This window comes from Medicago sativa, chromosome 8 (assembly GCF_051527215.1).
Source record: "Medicago sativa cultivar Bolivia chromosome 8, Bolivia_mono, whole genome shotgun sequence".
In the NCBI taxonomy this organism is placed as follows: domain Eukaryota; kingdom Viridiplantae; phylum Streptophyta; class Magnoliopsida; order Fabales; family Fabaceae; genus Medicago; species Medicago sativa.
Window position 1 is genome coordinate 56652899 of NC_140756.1, and position 13973 is coordinate 56666871.

Consider the following 13973-nt stretch of genomic DNA (forward strand, 5'->3'; position numbering starts at 1 on the left):
CGAAAATTGGATGGAAAAGACCACAGCTGAATCAGAACCAGCTAAGAATTTTCCTTCCATTCTTCAAGAGAATAATCCTGAAGTCTTTTCTTTCAAAGTGGAGGTCTAATATGAGCGAAGACCGTTATTTTGCCATCACTATTACCAAAGGACAAGAATGATCGAGGGAAACAAATTATTATTGCTGATACAACTCCCCCTAAACCATTTCGGCATAACAATGATGTGGGAGCTTCCACTTTGGCCAATGGAAGGACTTGGACGTGGGTTCCAGTTCCAGTTGCTTCAACAGTTGCTACCACCCAGAGGGTACCAGTTTCTGCTACTCCTACATCATTGGCTTTGACTACATTGGACATTCCGGATCCTTCCCCTGCCTAGAATGCTAATTCACAGTTAGGCCCGATTTCTATTGTTACATCATCACTGGCTACTTCTCAGACGGACGTGTCCATGCCGTCTTTGTCGTCAAACTATTTCAGCTTTTCATTACACAATGTGTTTGACAGAATTTCTCCTGAGGAGCTGCCACGTGTTATGCCGGTGTTAGAGGTTGTTTCCCATGTTGCGCACGATGACGTGCATTCTGAGAGAGAGGAGCGGTTGCATCAGACATCGCAAGATGAGTTGGAGAACCCCACAGTGGACGATGGTGCTGTTATGCTTTCTGATGATATGGAACACAATCATTCGATCCCGCGGGAGCTGGTGGAAAGTTCCAAGGGTTCCCATGAGCGTGTATCACATTCATCCCCTGTTGAGCACATTGAGGTGCATGAGGTGTTTGTAGAATTGGTTCAGGTTCAGACTGATACGGTTGTTGAGCACGTTGACGTGCATTCTGGTTCACGCAATTCTTTGGTTTTACCTGTGGTTATTGAGCAGCCCCTTGCTGAAAATGTTTGCATGCCCATTACAATTCAAGAGGAGCAAGTGGTTGCCGATTTACAACAACTAGAAGTTCATCCCAGTAAGAATATTCAGCACGGTTTAGACTTTTGGGAAAGAGTTCGTGAATATGACAAAAGATTAGCTGCTGAAGATTTCACGCCGGTCCTAACTAGGAAGCAGAGACAGAAACATAAATTACAACAAGTCTTGCTGAAGCAGCCTACTAAAACCCGTGCTCGGGGAGATCCTCATTCGACTGATCATTGAATTTTCTCTATTGGAATGTTAGAGGTATCAGTAATTCTGATACTCGGATTGCTTTAAAGAATTCTCATAATCTTATGCTTATTTTTATTGCGGAACCGATGATTACGGTTTGGCTTCCATCTCTTCCGGATGAATTGAAGGTTGGTTTCTTTAGGATTAGATGTGGTTTACCTAACTACAAATTTACGTAATATGTTCTTTGGTTTTTTTTTATTTCTGCTTATTTTTCCTTTCTGTTTTCTTTTGAGGGTTTTGGCCTAGTCCCCCCTCCATTGTAATTTCTTTTCCCCTTTTTTTAATAAAATTTCTAGAGTTTAGCGGCATAGGATGGAGGTTTCTCAGGATGCCAACCTAGTTGGGATGTCGATGTTGCCTCTTAATGCATGTCTTCTCTCTTTGCTTATAAAAAAAATGAGTTTGAGAGAATTGATTTTAGTTAAAAACATGTGAAATGATTTATGTTTGGATACACTCACTTAAAAGTGATTCTTATGAGTTGATGTTGTTTGGATAGTTTGAATCAAAATTTATTTTCAATGTGTAATGAACAAATTATCCTTTTAATTAAATGTATGTTTTTAGAGCATCCTTTTAATTATATTTAAAACTACATATTTCATTTTCATTTTAGTTCACCATTTGAACTTATCATAAATGGATTTTTATTGTTTCAAAAATTCATTTTTAAAATCATATTAATTTATATGAGTCATAATTAATAAATTTATAATAAATTTTAAGGAATTATTATTATTATTATTATTATTATTATTATTATTATTATTATTGTTGTTGTTGTTGTTGTTGTTGTTGTTGTTGTTGTTGTTTTTTTTTGGCAAATAGCTTAGTGGCTAGAGCTCACACATTTTAAATGTGGAGAAGTGGGGTATCCAGGGTTCGAACCCCGGCCCCTACATATATTATGCATTGTCCCTACCAATTGAGCTAAGTGCACGGGGAATTTGTTGTTGTTGTTCTTATTATTATTATTATTATTATTATTATTATTATTATTATTATTATTATTATTATTATTATTATTATTATTATTATTATTATTATTATTATTTTTATTATTATTATTATTATTATTATTATTATTATTATTATTATTATTATTATTATATAAAGAATATTGGTCGACAATAACTATTGATATGTATATAGCGAGATCTTAAGAATCATATTTCTCCTTCGTCTCCCATTTTACAATTCGGTAATTTAAGAAAGCATATGAGGTATTAAATTTCGTAAGAGACAATTGTAAATTTACCATTAGTACCACCATGTTTGATAATAACCACAAAGCGCACTTGGATTTTTGTGTATACAAAGCTACACCATTGATATTATTAAGCCCACAAGGAATATAATATGCATCGAGTGTTTTGAATGAGTTACAAGAATAATTAATATAATGATAACACTTATAAAAGTGAGAAATCAAACGAGAGTTCAAATGGTTCACAAGTCATTGGTAGAAATACCATTACACATGTTCTCATTATTCATTTGAAAGAAAACTAGACTTATTACAAAACCTTCAACAAAACAATGCAAAAGGAACACTAATAAACAATGGAATAAGCATTTTAGATAAATAGTTGCTTAATTAAACTTTTTTCACTTTGAGAACAACTCCATGACCAGGTTCTATAAGTATACGAAAGGCCGGTGAATGATAGTAACTTGATGAAAGAGATAAGTGAAACTTTGACAAAACGAGAGACAAAATCACCTTCAATTCCATCATTGCTAAATGTTGTCCGGGACAGAGACGGGAACCGATTCCAAATGGCATATAAGCTTGTGGGAACTTGCAGGCTCCAAGCACACCATTTGCAAATCTTTCAGGTTTGAACTCGTGTGCATCGGGCCCCCATATATCAATATCTTGCTGCAGTATCGGGATTGGAATCTGGATATTCATTCCTTTTGGAACTTTGATATCTTTTAACTTAATATCTTGAAACGATGTTCTGTTGACAAACAATACTGGTGGATAAAGCCTCAAAGTCTCTTGAATCACCATGGTTAACTGCAAAATATCAAACCATTTTTATGGATGTTTACTGGATGCATAAGAATGTTAATGAATCTTTGAAAAGATGTAGTACAATTATAATAATGACTGAGACACACGAATATTGAAAATATTTATAATTGACGTGGAAAAGTATTGTATTGAAATTTCTTTGATTACACGCATGTTTTTAGCTTACACATGAAAGGCAATGGATTGAAAATATTGTATGGAAAAATGTAGCTTTGGTGAAAACATACCGTTTTCATTGTTCTAAGTATATCTGCATCTAGATTACCATTTCCGCAAACTTCAAGCACCTCTGCACGAGCACGGTCTTGCCAATTTTGGTATTTAGCTAACAACATTAGGCACCAAGATGCTGTAATTGCAGTAGTATCATGTCCAGCAAAGAATATAGATTTGCAGTTATCTATAATGAACCTTTTTTGTGAGAGTGAACTTGATAAGAGGCCATTACTTCCCTCATAATTTTTTGCACCCTCGAGTATCATTTGCAATAGATCTTGTTTACGACATTCCTCTTGGCATTGGTTTACAAGATTTGATATATTTGAGTTTATCTCTTTCTCTAATCTCCATATCTGTCTATTGCTTTTGTTTGGAAAGTATCTAAAACAGATTATGTTACCATTTCCTACGTTAGTATCATCACTAGCATGAACAAGAAAATTATAAAACAAAAAAAAGATCAACAATGTAATTTATAAATACATCACAAAGATAAAACCAAAAAGAAAAGATTAAAATGGAAAAACAAGACTATATATCGCTCACAATCCATGAGCACAAAAATCTTTCAATGATCATGCATACCTAAAGCCAGGAACTCCAACATATATTTTGGAGAGGAGTTTTATAAGATCTCTAAGCTTTGTGAATATTTCTTTTCCTTTGACATAATTGCTCCCAAAACACACTCGAGCAATTATGTCAGCTGACAAGCTTCGCAAATCTTCATCTACGTTAATCTCTGAAATTACCCCATATCTTTCTGTCATAGCCTCCCAAGATCTTAGCATTATATTCGTGGAGTCAACTATTTTCCCAACCATTGCCTTCAACGTTATTTACAAAAAAATAAAAATATTACAATGTTATTTTCATCAATATTTAAAAGCAGTTAGTTGTATATGACAGAAAGGCCACCAGTGTTGTCAATTTTCGGTAGCATAAAATAGTATTTCGTGCAAATTCCAATATGATGCAATGTTATAGCCACTATTTGACAATACTTTGTACTGAATACAGAATCACAAAAATAAAATGATAAGTTTTTCAAATTCGTCTGCGTTATAGTATTGTTATATCATCTATTTGACAACACTGAATGCCATTACTCTTGCAAACATGCTTATCCATAGCTCCTTCTGAATCATATTTTTTTTACCTTCTATGCAATATTCAAATTCTATTGAGAATAGTATTGTGGGGGGTATGGTAGACTTACCTTTACCTTGTCTTGGTACAATTCTGGGGTGATTATCTTCCTCTGATGAGCCCAAATTGACCCACTTGATGATATTATACCTTGACCCAAAAGTGGACCCATATCTTTGGAAAGATAAGATGGCTTTCCAAGATTCAAAGAGGTGTTTAGGAGGATTTCCTTCACCATCACTATATCTGTCACCATTAAAGATTGTTCTGTCCCAGTTGAAAACAAGTATACTGGTCCTGCACTAGTAAAATGAAATTTATGAACTTCAATATGTTATAATTAAAAACATAATAACCTTTTAACTTTTAATTCTAAGAAACTAACCAAGAATAACGATTTCTACAACATATTAGTTTTTCTTGCGTTTTCTTTTGGTTCCTTAGTATTTCTTTCATATATACTTTATTATTGCAATTGTAAATTTGTTGTTTAACCAAATGTTTGACCTCAAGTGGTTTATAAGATCTAGTTAAAAACCATTGGGGGAGAACTCGAGTTTGAATCCTGGTTGGAAAAATGTTTAGTAAGATTTTACTTATCTACTAATTAAAACCCATATTATTAGTGTCCTTTGGAAAGTACAGGGTTAGAATAAAAAATAATATACTTTTCACTAGAACACACCATTCCATCCAATCCAAAAAATAAAGTTAGATAGGATAAATCTTTTCATTTTTTTTATTTGAGAATTGTGAACTTGATTGAAATTGAAAGAATCACAGGTTAACTTACAGAACCAAAATCATGTTAAGGAAAACGGATCAGGATTTGCTTGTGTTATTACAACACGCAGATTGATGTTGCAAGCAATCTCTGGCATTGATTTGAGATCAGGCGGTTCAAATTGAAAAGTAAGTTTCACCTGGTTAACTGATCTCAACCTTCCATTCAGATCAGGTTGACAAGACACAATAATGTATGGTATAGTTACTAGGTCTAATCCCAATCCATGACAAACAATGCATTCATAACAATTTTAATCTAACAATTTCAGATTTTAGTATAACTTAAAAGTATAAATTAATGAAGTTCTAAATTACTGAACATTTTCTACAAATTCACAACTTACAAAATTAACCAAAATATCCAAGTCAAGATTAAGCCTTTTCATTTTTAATAAAATGCTCATCAAAGTGATTTAAAGGGCATGAAGTGTTTTTAGCTTCTTTAACCTTAACCATAACTAAACATAAAAAAATAAAATAAATAAAATAAAATAAAATAAAAGTGGTGGTGAGAAAGGAGAGAGTAGATGACCATATTGACTTCTCCACTTCTGAATATGAGGGAACAAAGTTGAAGTCCAGTTATGAGATATAGGAACACAAACGTCTTCATCTTGTTCTTCTTTGTGTCTGACGCATAATTTGTTTTTTTGTTGGAGCAAAAGGGTATTCATTTCTTTGATATTACCAAAGTAAAAGTCAGGAGACGGGCCACGAATACCCTGCATATGAAGCTTTCCTCTTAGTGATTTTGGTCTCAAAACTAAAACATGCAAAAAATGGATCAATGCAACCAAAACTGCTGTGAGAGCCATCACAACTTCAACACTTATATTCATTCTCCAACTCTTGCTTCTTCCACTACCTCTTGTTACCTTGGGTTTTTCTTTGTTTTGTATCAGAAAACGTTTCAAACTCTAACAATAATGAAAAGTCTTATAATTTTAATTATTAAAAAAAATCCAATATTAAATGATTTTTAATATAATAGTAAATACTCAATTTCGTTTTCCAACATTTTCTTCGTTGACCTTTTAATATTAATTGGAAGTCAACTTTTTGACTCATTCAATGAATTCGATTTAATCATTTCCAATAACAAAATTGTATTCCATAAAACTATTGTTTTATTATTATTATTATTATTATTATTATTATTATTATTATTATTATTATTATTATTATTATTATTATTATTATTATATGCTAGCAAAAACACGGGCATTTACGTGTCTGTCTTTTCGCTTTTTTTATCACATTAATCCGTGAAAATTATGAATAATATTTTCTATGAAATTTGATTTTTATTAAAAAAAATTGGATAAGCCAGGAGAGAGAACAAACATCAAGAGGAAGCACCGACAACCCAACTAGGTTGGCACCCCGAAGAACCTCTATCTTATGTCGCCAAACTCAAAATATTATTAGAAAAAGGGGGAAAATATGTACATGAGGGGGGGACTAGGCCAAGACCCTCGAAACAAGAAAGAAAAACAATGAAATCACAAAAAATAAAAAACAGCAGACTAAGGGAATCTGTAATCAGGCAGACCAACCCTGTCCCTAAAAAAAATTGTACTCAAAGTTGGGGGTAGAGCAATTAACCAAACTGTGCCGTGAGCCGCATGTCCCATTGCAACCAACTTGTCAGCACAACAATTGCCTTCTAAATTGCCGCAATAAAATAAGTAGGCTGCTTATAAATCACCTTTGAAGCTTGAATATTCCAGTAGAAAAAATTCATTGGGGAGTTGGAGAGGGTCCCCTAGAGCGGGTGATATATGGCGGCTTCTGTAACAGCCCGATTTTCGCTAGATTTAATTTAATTGTTTTAATGTGTGTTTATATGTGCTCATATGTGATTAATTGCCTCCGTGTGTATTTTTGGTTGGGATTATGAGAATTTGGTGTTAGAATGGTATTTTAGTCATTTTGGACTAAGGGGTATTTTGGTGATTTTGTGATTAGGAGTAATTTAGTAATTTTGATGAGGATTATTTTTAGTGCTTAGTGAGAACTATTATTATTTTACTAAGTTACTAGGGGGTGGTAGTAATTTATTTTATAATCGGTAGGTGACCGTTATTATTATTTTGCCGTTAAGTGAGTAGAAACATTTTGAATTGGTTTAATAAATGGGTTAAGCCCATTAAGGCATTATAGGTTGATCCCAATTAGAGGAGAACTATTTAACCTTTAGCCTTTGAGGAATTAGGTCACATGGTGTCATTTTGCTCATTTCATAAAAACATTTGGAGAGGTAGAGAGAGAAGGAGCTTGAGAGAGGGTTTGAAGAGAGAAGACTTTGGGAAGCAAGAAGAGAGTAGAATCTCAAGGATTTGGAGTTAAAGTGAAGCCTTAGCTTGGGTTTGTGAAGAATTAAGGTAAGGGGGTTAGATTTCAATCATAATCTCTTAGTTTTATTTCTTCCCTAATTCTTTGCACAAGTGGTTATTTTGGATAAGTGATTATTGTGGACTTAGTTGTTGAAATTCGTGTTCTTGTTATGATGATGTGTTTGAGTATATGAAATTGATGATAATTGAATTGTTGTTGATGAAATTGCATGTTCATAATATGTGAAAATGGGTATATTGTGAATTGTGCTCTAATTGTTGAAATTATGCTATGTTGTTGTTGATTTGTGGTGGAATTCATCTTTATATGATGTTGTTGTTGTTATGAGATATTGTTGTTGATGATTCATGACTTGGGTGTTCATAATCATGGATGGGTGAGGAGATTTAAGAAGTTATGGTTGTTTTGAGGAAATAGGTTGATTTGGTGAATTATGTTAAAATGGTACTCCCTCTGTTTCAAAATGAGTGTCGTTTTTGGTGTTTACACACATATTAAGAAATGCATTGATTAAAAGAAAGATAATGGTTATTTTACCAAATTATCCTTATTAACTATTGGTTAGTTTTAAAAGTAATATTTTGGAAGTAGTGTGCAGAGTATTAATGGGAGGTTACAATTGAAAAGAAAAAGTTATTATTGCATTGGAAACTAAAAGTAACATTCATTTTGAAACAAATTTTTTTTGGCTAAAGCGACACTCATTTTGAAACAGAGGGAGTATTTGTTTTCATGTTTCATGTGTTTTTGAAAGTCCTTTTGAGTTTATGATCCTGTAAAGAATCTTTGGAAGCGTATTTTGGTGTTGGGAGATCAAAATTGGGGATTTTGGGTGAAAAAGGGTTGGAACCCGAGAGTTTTTCTGCAGAACTGATGATTGTTCGCTTAAGCGAACGCTAAGCGAACGGTAAGTGAACAGCAATAGAAAGTTATTGGAGCTTGTTCACTCAAGAGAGCTCTAAGCGAACAACCCCAGTAAGTTTCTGGAACTTGGTCGCTTAAGCGAACGGGTAGTCGCTTAAGCGAACAAGCCCAGTTTCAGCACCCTTTTGATTTTCGTTCCGGGCTTTCGAGGACCAATCCGAGTTTTGTAAAACACTTCTTTCAACTTGTTTAACTAATGATTATACACTTAAACCTATTGGAACATCGTTTGAATCGAATTGGACTTGATTTTGTGAATTGAACTTGACTTTTGGAAAATGTCCAAGATCACCGATTTTTCCGAAACTTGTTTTTCTCAAGGAAATGGAGTAGGGTTAAGGTTGTATACTGATTATGTGATTTCTAAAAATGGTTGTAATTGGTTTCATTGAGTTTTAACTTGTTTTGCATTGAAAATAGAACTTTCTTGGAAAGTGAGTAAGAGAGTATTAAAGTTTTAGTCACAATAGTTAATTTTCCAGCTCTTAATTACCTTTTCACATCTGTTATGTTACAGCCCTTTGTTAGCTTTTCACAGCTGTATGTTACAGCTCTTAGTTAGCTTTTCACAGCTGTTAATTGTTATACATCAGCTGCTCTGTTATAAGCCTCTTGCCTATATATAAGCAAGAGCCTCTCTATTGTAACCAAGTGAAGAATATTTAATACAACATCAGAAACAATATTTCTTCTCTTTCAATTTTCCTTTTCTGTTTTCAATATGGTATCACAGAGCTAGGTTTCGGTTATGGGGGATTCATCGCAAAATTCTCCTCCACCACCACCACCACCTCCTCCATTGTCACCACCCTTGATTCACAACGATGTTCCTCTTAGTACGGTGCCACCACCTCTTATTACTTTTCTATTGAAGATTTCCAAGAAATTAGATGAGAAAAATTTTCTCGTGTGCCGTCACCAAATCGAACCAGTGGTAAACGCACATAATCTTCAAAGTTTTTTGTACTATGCTAAGATTCCTAATGAATTCATCAAGGATTCTATCACGAACTCTTTCTTTGAAAATCCTGCGTATCACACATGGATTCAGCAAGATCAGTGGCCGTTATCGTAGCTTCAGTCTACGATCTCAAGTTCTGTTATGACACGTATTCTTGGATGCATACATGCTTCACAATTGTGGCAACGAATTCAAGATCAATTTCAGAAGCTCACGCGTGTGAGAGCTCGTCTGTTACGATCTGAACTACGTTCAACGACACTTGATGATCGGTCTGTTGATGATTAACTTCAACGTATCAAGCATCTAGTTGATTCATTAGCCTCTGTTGGAGATTCAATTCCCTCGCAACAACACATTGATGTTATTCTTGAAGGGCTTCCGTGTGATAATGGTCCTGTTATCTCTGTTATTGAGAGTAAGTTTGAGGATATTCAGTTGGAAGAGGTTGAAGCTCTTCTCATCGCACATGAGATGCGTATGTCCAAGTTTGATAAACTAATTAAGCTTGATTCTGCTTCCATTATTATTACTCAAGCGAAATCTATCCTCGGGTCCATTCATTCACCTTTGCCTCCCGGTTTGTCTTCTCAAGCTAATCTTGTTGTTCACACTGATTCCATTGATTCAACCTCCAGCTTCCATTTCCCTAGCTATGGCAGTGGTTTTCTTGGACGTGGGCGAGGATGCCTTGGTTACGTTTAATGCCAAGTATGCTTCAAGTTTGGACATCTTGCTTCCATGTGTTATCATAGGTTTGATCAACAATATCAGGTACCAATTCCCCATGATTTTCAGGGTTATGCATGGGGTCCCTATTATATCTTCTCAAGGTGGAGCTCCTCTTTATGGTTATACCAATCCTCTGATTCGTCCCCAATTTCCCTCACCTATTCGCCCTCAAGCCAATCTGCAACCCAACGTTATGCTTGCTAATTCCTTTCCCTCATTCAACAATGCTTGGTTCCCAGACTCTAAAGCGTCCCTTCATGTGACCAATAGTTCTCAGAACATTCAACAATAGGTTCCCTTTGAAGGTCCTGACCAGATCTTCATAGGGAATGGCCAAGGTTTAAAAATTTTATCCTCTGGTTCTTCTAAATTTTGCTCACCTACTAACCCTAATTCTTCTCCAGTGCTACATAATCTTCTTCATGTTCCTTCTATCACCAAAAACTTAATCAGTGTAAGTAAGTTTGCTAGGGATAATCATGTTTTCTTTGAGTTCCATCCTAACTTTTGCCTTGTCAAATCTCAGGCCAACATTGAAGTCCTTCTCTATGGCAATGTAGGTCATGATGGACTTTACGAGTTCCCTCATCTCAAACTCCAGCCTCCAGCTTCATGTCTTGTCAGCAGTACTTCTAGTTTCGAACCATCTAGTTATCCTTCCCTTGTAATAAATACTCTCTGTAAGAGTGATCAGTTTAACTGGCATCTCAGATTAGGCCATCCCAATCCCCACTCTATGCAAACTATCTTAGATCTTTGTAATATTCGTTCTTCAAATAAGAATGATATGTTTTGTTCTGCCTGTTGTATGGGAAAAGCTCACCGTTTACACTCTCCTCTTTCCACTACACAATACAGTACACCTTTAGAATTGATTTACAGTGATCTTTGGGGTCCTGCTCCTGTTGTTTCTTCTAATCAATTTAAATATTACATTTCATTCATAGATGCTGCTACTAGGTTCGCATGGATATATCTTTTCAAAAATAAATCTGATGCTCTTAATATTTTTAAACAATTTAAATCCATGGTTGAGCTTCAGTTTGGTTTTTCCATCAAATATATTCAAACTGATTGGGGGGAGAATTTAGACCCTTTACCAAGTACCTATCTGATTTAGGCATCATTGATCGATTGATTTGTCCCCGCACACATCATTAAAATGGGGTGGTTGAGCGTAAACACAGACACATTGTTGATTTAGGATTAACCTTACTCTGTCATGCCTCCCTTCCCCTTAAATTCTTGGATTATGCTTTTCTTACAGCAGTATATCTGGTCAATAGGTTTCTTACTGCTTCTCTGCACAATGCTATTCCCTGCACTATTTTATTCAAGCAAACACCTGACTATTATTTTCTTCAAGTGTTTGGATGTGCATGTTTCCCTCTATTAAGACCCTACAACACTCACAAGTTTGACTTTAGGTCCCATGAGTGCCTTTTTCTTGGTTATTCTACCTCTCATAAGGGGTACAAATGTCTCTCACCTAGTGGAAGACTCTTTATCTCCAAAGATGTCATATTCAATGATTCTAGATTCCCATATAACGACTTATTTAATCCAAATCTGAGTCATCTCAGTCTTTGTCCAAAGTCTCTATTTCTGTTCCTCCCTTTCCTGCGGTATCAGTTTCACCCATTTCTCCTATTCCTGTTTCCACTCCCTTCTCTCCTATGGTCAGTACCAATCCTAATAATATTTCCTCACCATTGCAGCACTCCACCAATCAATTCCCTACTTCACCGCTACATCAGTCACCTTATACCTCTTCACCTAGACCTCAGCCTACATCCTTACCACTCTCTCCCACCATCTCTCACCTATCCCCAGATTCTTCTCCTTTCCCTGCATCCAACTCTTCAGTTTATCCAGCTACTACAATAGCCAATTCCCACTCATCATCACCTAGCCCTCCACCTTTTCAAACCATTAACCTTGCCAACACTCATCCCATGCAAACTAGACTCAAAATTGGCATCCCTTTACCTAAACTACATCAAGCTATCTTTCTTGCCCATACTGAACTTCACACACTTAAACAAGCCCTAAAGGATCCTAAGTGGTTGGCAGCTATGCAAGAGGAATACTCTGCCCTTGAGAAAAATAAAACATGGTCCCTTGTGCCTCTTCTCCCCAACAGGCAAGCAATTGGCTGCAAATGGGTGTTTTGTGTCAAAGAAAATATTGATGGCACGGTGAACAAGTATAAAGCAAGGTTGGTTGCTAAAGGCTTTCACCAACAACACGGTTTTGACTTTCATGAGACATTCTCACCAGTCATCAAACCTGTTACCATTAGATTAATTCTCACACTGGCTCTCACAAATCATTGGAAAATTCAGCAATTGGACATTAACAATGCATTTTTGAATGGGTTTCTTGATGAGGAGGTCCACATGGATCAACCTCCTGGCTTCTCTAATGGTAATTCTCAGTTAGTGTGCAAGTTGCACAAGGCTTTATATGGCCTCAAACAAGCCCCACGTCAGTGGTTTGAAAGACTCAAAGGGACTCTTATCAGTTTTCATTTTGTGGCCAGTAAATGTGATTCATCTCTTTTCACCTACAATTCTAATGGTTGTTGCGTGTATGTTCTTGTATACGGGGATGATATAATTATCACAGGCAATTCTTCTTCCTTCATTCAAACTATTACCAACAAGCTTCACAAGGTTTTTGCTCTCAAGCAATTAGGTTCCCTTGATTATTTTCTTGGTATAGAAGTCAAAGCACAAACTGATGGCTCTTTGTTGTTATCTCAGGGCAAGTACATCTGTGACTTGCTAACCAAGACTAATATGACTGGTGCTAGCCCTGTTTCCACTCCTATGGTATCTACTGCAAAGCTCACAAAAACTGGCTCCCCTAATTTCTATGACCCTACCTTGTATAGGTCTGTAGTTGGTGCACTTCAGTATGTAACCATTACCAGACCCGAACTTAGTTTCTCAGTAAACAAGGTTTGCCAATTCATGGCTAATCCTCTTGATATGCATTGGCAAGTTGTCAAAAGGATACTTAGATACTTAGCTGGTACTCAACATCTTGGTCTGCATCTTTCCCTAGCCTTTTCATCCCTACCTCTTCCTCTCTATGGTTACTGTGATGCAGACTGGGCTGCAGGTCCAGTTGATCGTTGTTCTACCTCTGGTGCTGCAGTATTTTTAGGCCCTAATCTTCTCTCTTGGTAGTCCAAGAAACAGACTGTTGTTGCTCGCTCTAGTGCAGAAGCAGAATACCGCAGTCTAGCTCTCATCACTGCAGAGATTCTTTGGCTTACTACTCTCCTCACCGAATTGAAGATTCCCACTAAATCTCCCCTCATCTACTGTGACAACCAAAGCACAATTGCTATGGCCCACAATCCTGTGCTTCATTCCAGAACAAAGCACATGGAAATTAATTTGTTCTTTGTTAGGGAAAAAGTCTTAAACAAACAGCTTGACATCCTGCACATTCCTGGTGTTGATCAGAAAGCTGCCATATTCACAAAACCCCTCTCCTCTACGAAGTTTCTGGAGGTTAGAGACAAGATCAATGTGGTTGCTTCCTCTTTAGCTCTACAACCACCATGATCTTGTGGGGGGGGGGGGGGGGGGTATTAGAGTTTTAGTAACAATAGTTAAT

General features: G+C 35.9%; 3 protein-coding genes across 3 annotated transcripts; 2 read left to right on the forward strand and 1 right to left on the reverse strand.

The window, feature by feature from the left end:
- The first annotated feature begins 537 nt into the window (after window positions 1-537).
- Window positions 538-1158, forward strand: LOC146899766 (uncharacterized). Its single transcript, XM_085736850.1, has one exon. It carries the CDS (start codon window positions 538-540, stop codon window positions 1156-1158), a length of 621 nt encoding a protein of 206 aa, XP_085592976.1.
- A 1408-nt stretch (window positions 1159-2566) lies between these two features.
- LOC146899767 (cytochrome P450 714C2-like) lies at window positions 2567-6368 on the reverse strand. The gene is made up of 5 exons (XM_085733860.1): window positions 5901-6368; window positions 4653-4879; window positions 4019-4260; window positions 3442-3814; window positions 2567-3196 (listed from the first exon to the last, which is right to left on the reverse strand). The coding sequence occupies exons 1-5, from the start codon at window positions 6205-6207 to the stop codon at window positions 2771-2773; spliced, it is 1575 nt and encodes a 524-aa protein (XP_085589986.1). The 5' UTR covers window positions 6208-6368; the 3' UTR covers window positions 2567-2770.
- A 3030-nt stretch (window positions 6369-9398) lies between these two features.
- On the forward strand, window positions 9399-13921 carry LOC146899768 (uncharacterized). The gene is made up of 6 exons (XM_085736851.1): window positions 9399-9584; window positions 9915-10191; window positions 10250-10533; window positions 10636-11247; window positions 11927-13504; window positions 13550-13921. The coding sequence occupies exons 1-6, from the start codon at window positions 9399-9401 to the stop codon at window positions 13919-13921; spliced, it is 3309 nt and encodes a 1102-aa protein (XP_085592977.1).
- Window positions 13922-13973: the final 52 nt, after the last annotated feature.